General features: G+C 50.5%; 1 protein-coding gene across 1 annotated transcript; it reads right to left on the reverse strand.

Annotated features, from left to right (window-relative positions):
* znf703 (zinc finger protein 703) lies at positions 1 to 3435 on the reverse strand. Its single transcript, XM_030355244.1, has 2 exons — positions 2716 to 3435; positions 1 to 2167 (listed from the first exon to the last, which is right to left on the reverse strand). The coding sequence occupies exons 1-2, from the start codon at positions 2791 to 2793 to the stop codon at positions 674 to 676; spliced, it is 1572 nt and encodes a 523-aa protein (XP_030211104.1). The 5' UTR covers positions 2794 to 3435; the 3' UTR covers positions 1 to 673.
* Positions 3436 to 4941: the final 1506 nt, after the last annotated feature.

The following is a 4941-nucleotide window of genomic DNA, read 5'->3' on the forward strand; positions in this document are numbered from 1 at the left end:
TTTACTAATGTATTTTTTTAATAATTTGCTATACAGATAAAAATTGACAAACAGAAGAGTCCAGAGGGAGAATTCTGCCCCACCATGTGCAGCTTTTGACCGTTTATAGAATTTTAAACTGAGAACTTAGTGATAAACTCATGAAAAAAGTGCGCAAATCATAATAAATACAATTTCTCAGCAGAAAAATAAAAATGTAACAAAGAAATGTACACTGATAGATGAAACCAACCAATGACATATGGACTCTGCAGGATGAGGCCTGCATGAATCTCCCCAGTACACTACTGGACTCCTGGAAAGGAAAAGGCTTGCTGCCTGGGCTTCAGCCACTCCCAAGGCCTGCTGAGGGCTGCCGTGATGCGGACATTTCTTCAAATCAAAACATTTGGTTGCATTCATGAATCCTTGACTTGCAGGATACAAACACAACTCTCCCCGTTTACTCAGAAGGGAAGCGGATCCAGGCACCGTGCCTATCCACTGGTCACCACACCCCTGAGAATCCACCACATGTACAAATAACAACTGAAGGAGATTCCAAAGCAATGAAACTCATCTTTCAACCCGTTGAGTTTGAAGTCCAGTGGCGACACGACACGAAAAGTACTCAAAGCAGTCCGGATGGCCAGCAACCCCATCAGGGGGCCGGTCTGCTGTGCCTGCGCGTGTCTCACGGGTAGCCCAGTGCAGAGCCACAGCCCAGCCGCTGGCTGTAGAGAGCGTACGTAGGGTAGTAGGGCCCCGGGCTGGGCATGGTGGGCAGGGCCATGGAGGTCTGGCCGGGGGCCAGGTGATGGACCTTACTGTAGGGGTGGTAGCGCGCCATGCCCAGACTGGGCGGCGGCCGCAGGGAGTAGGAGCTGGGCATGGAGGCCACACTGCTCTGGTAGGAGGGGTGCATGTGGCACGGGGTCGGCCCAGACGAGGAGATGGCGGACATCAGCTTAGGGTCCATGCCTCCGTGGAGGGCCGTGTGAGAGCGCAGGTGAGCCAGCAGCTCGTCCGAGGTGGGGAAGCGCTTGTCACACGGGCCCGCCGCGGAGACCCAGTTGCAGGCGTGCGGCAAGTGGTCGTTGGGGAGCATGAAGCCGTACGTGTAGAGGGGATGGGAGTAGGAGGAGGAGGCGCTGGACGACAGGCTGTTGGAGTGGAGCGAGTGCAGCGGGTGGGAGGGGTAGATGAGAGGGTACCCGGGGGACTTGAGGCCGGAGGAAGGGTCCGGGTGGAGGCAGGGGTTGCCCCCCCCGAGATGCGGCGCGTTGGGGTAGCTCAGGCAGTACGGGTCCCGACACAGGCCCTGCATCAGCGACGGAGGGGAGGCCCCGCTGAGCGGACTGGAGCTTGGGTGCTTGGCCTTGGACTGGTCCAAGCCCTGGACGAACTGGGACGGGAAGCCGGGGTAGGCCCCCATGCCGGAGCCGTGGTAGGCCATGGCGCCGGACGGCAGGGGGAACAGGGGGTGGCCGGTCTTGTAGGGGGAGATGGGGGTGGCGTGTCCCGGGGCGAGGCCGGCCTGCGTGGCCTGAGGGTCGCACTTGCTTCCTTCCTGCGCGTGGGAGCCGCCGTCCGAGCTGCCGTTGCTGGAGTTGGTGCTGGCCCGGGCGTGGCTGGAGTTGGCCAGGTGGGGGCTGCTCAAGCGCGGCAACTTACCGTCGTTGGCGTCCTTCTTGAGCTGGCCTCCGCCGTGGGGGGCGCCGGCGGTGCTGCCGGGACTGGCCCGCTCCAGACACGCGTCTCCGTCAGCGGCCGGGGGTCCGACGGCGGGGGGGGGGTTGTGTTTGAGGAGCGGGGGCGGAGGCGGGGGTGGAGGGTGCTGCTGTGTGCTTCCGGGGGGTGCGGAGGTCGGGGAGACCGGTGGGTGGGCAGGGAAGGCCTGCTGGTTACCGCTATGGCCGCTCCCCCTGTTGTCCCCGGCAACCCCCGGGGCGAGGGTCCGGGTCGACCCGTCCCTGCGCCCTTCCCCGCCCGCCTTGTGGTAGGGCTTGAAGCCTGATTCGCCGTGTCGTGGGCCTGAGCTCGGCGGCGCCGGGCGGCTGGGGGGGTCCTTGTCCCCCTGGCCGCTGGAGGACATGGAGCTGGCCTTGGACGCAGACGGGGGGTCCGACTTCCCGATCTGGGAGCAGGTCTGCGCCAGCAGGGCCAGCGGGCTCTTCTTGGCGTCCAGCTGTAAGAGGACATTGGTTCAGTACAGCAGCAGTATGGCCCGCGGGTTCAGGCCTAACTCAGAGGAGGAAGACTGTATGGATGCCAGGGACTACATTGTGTATAGGGGAGTTGTATATATACATGGGCTATTATTATTATTATTATTTACAAATAGATAAAATATGCATAATATAAATACAACTAGGCCAGGATTTCATTTTATTGTATTCAAGTACTGTGCTGCCTTTGTAAAAGGGCAACACAATACACAATCGATCTAAATAAAATCAATAAGGGCTATAGTAAGACATCTCTAATAAACCACTATTTATGTCCTTGTAGCTATTTAGTAGCTATTTGTAGTCCTCCAGCAAAGATGTTTTCGCTTTAAATGCATATTAAACAACTTTGTATACAGCCTTTATAGACAACCTAAGGGATATATATATATTCTTTAGGTTGTATAAATAAAACCTTAAGCAAATTTCCTTTATACAGTTCAAAAATTCTGTGTAATTACAGGTCCATAGTTCTCCGTTGTATTTCCCATTTGGTGAATGAGTTTACCTCGATGCTGACGGGCGCGGAGGTGAGCGGCTGCAGGTAGTCGGGGTGGAGGAAATGTCCTGAGTGAGCCGTCAACATCTTGAGGAGCAGTCGCTGTTCTGGAGGAGCAGGCGTTGTTCTAGAGGAGCAGGCGCTGTTGCGGTGCAACCCAGGAGTTGGGTCCGAGGTGTCAACGAGCAGGTCTGGCGGCACCAAAACCTTTTCTTTATGTATCTAAGGACTCGGTCGGGTGGCGTGGGCCTGTTGGTGTCCAACGGACACTACATACACATCGTTTATTGGAGATGGCAGACAGCTTTCAGGAGATTGGTCGTCTATAGTTTCGGAATGAAATCTAAAGTTGAGCGCCCCTTATAGTAATATGGTGTTGACCTCCGCAGAAACACCAAACCATATTTTTCCCTTGGCGCGGTGGGCGTCCGACGCGCCGGGTAGTTCCTCCTGGTGCGCTGCTGTGGTCAAAGCATCTCCTCATTCCTCAAGGCGCACAATCCACTTGTAATCCCAGGTTAAGGTCTCGTCTAACAATAAAGTATAGGCTTCTTCAGTAACTGCTAACCACGAAACAAAAAGCACAAATCCAGTTCTATACGACGTTGAATCCGCCCACAGTCCACTTTGCTGAATCCGAGTGACCGGGAGAAAGAACAGATCCCACTGCTTCGCCCGCCGCGCCGAATCTACCTTCACTTCGCAAGCTCACTGCGGGAGTGAGGTCTCCGCTGGAACACTTCAGAGTGAGGCTGCGCTCGGCCAATAGGAGGTAGCCCCTTCAATTTACATGAGGGCGGAGCCTTGCATCATCAGTGTCCTTTGAATGGCCACAGTGCTGTTTCTAGTACAACATTGTTAAACAAATAACAGCAAATAGACCTACAATAAAATGTAAAGCCTGAGAGTCTTTGTCTGTAAGTATAATAATTACCAATTTATCATGTAAATTACATTTTCAATGTTCAAATTATTGTTTATGTAAAGGTATCAGGATTGGAATACTAACTTCAAATATAATTAAAATTTTAATCAACTGTCCTGTCAACTGTTGTTGACATGAAAATGTATTTGCATGTGCAATATATTGTGCCTTATTCTGTAGGATGCTGAAAGAAAAACATTTCCTAGCCTTGTTCAGAGTCATCAATGTTTCGAAAACACAGCAGATGCAAAAAAAATATTTTTTCTTTTTCTGGACTAGAAATATGATAAAGATGGATGGCCTGCAACGCATAATGGTTCTATTCATCTGGAAGGTTAATAACTTTATTAAATTACTGCCTGGTGACTGAGCAAGCAATGAGCTAATTTTGTTAACCTAATTATACAACGAATTGGTTAAAGTAGGCCTACTTAAAAATTACAGCTGACAAGAACTATTAAAGGCGGCCTAAAATAGTCAAGTCGGTGGGTCTTTGAATCTCTACAGTTTCCATGCTGTCCCAAACGAGTATAAATCACTCCTAATGTTTTACAACCTGTGGGCAAAAGACTGTATAATGTAATTTGGGTGATAAGTATTTGCACTTTTTAGACAACCACCTCCAATAATTCATCATGATCTGACAAAGTTAGACATCTAGCTAGCTTGCTGTTAGCTAGCTAGTTGCTCCTAGCTAAGTATCTTGCCGCTATCTATCTAGCTTCCCGCCTTAACCTCCTGAGGGGTTATGAATATGAACGGGTCAGGAAGCGTAATAAGAGAGAGGAGAGAGGGAGAGCGGAAGGAGTGTGTGGAATGGAGTGAGGTTGAAATGAATACCAGAAGAGGCCAAGTACCCGAAGAACAGACAGAATGGGGGTCTTCTCTTCAACCTGTCAAACAGACTTCCCTTCAAGCGTTGTCAACAGCCATCACTGAGCAACAGCTCTTTCCTGTTGAGGAGGAGTATTTCACCTTATTCTCGTATCTGAAAACAGTATTCAAGCAAAGACATGCAGCAAGAACATTTGAAACAACTATCCCGAGCTTAATAGCGCAAAGGACTTGGGAAAACAATAAAAGCAAGCGTGTGTATTGTTTTGTATTGTTGAAAGGCAACACATTGCCCTGATATATTTTCATGTGGAACTAAGGGCAATTTTTTGATCAAAGAAGACAGTCATCTTTAGAGAAATATTCAAAATCAAATGTATCCCATTTAACATTTCTTAAAGCTTTATTGAAAACATCTCTGAAAAATATTGAATGGGTTTTAACAAACAAGACAGGTCAACAACAGGTCAACATAC

Source organism: Gadus morhua, chromosome 4 (genome assembly GCF_902167405.1).
Source record: "Gadus morhua chromosome 4, gadMor3.0, whole genome shotgun sequence".
NCBI classification, from domain to species: Eukaryota; Metazoa; Chordata; class Actinopteri; order Gadiformes; family Gadidae; genus Gadus; species Gadus morhua.

Bases quoted from the DNA above. Each gene is read 5' to 3' on its own strand.
- znf703 (XM_030355244.1), bottom strand. From the start codon at position 2,793: ATGTTGACGGCTCACTCAGGACATTTCCTCCACCCCGACTACCTGCAG. The intron at 2,168-2,715 runs GTAAACTCATTC...GTCCTCTTACAG, and splicing joins CCGCGCCCGTCAGCATCGAG to CTGGACGCCAAGAAGAGCCC.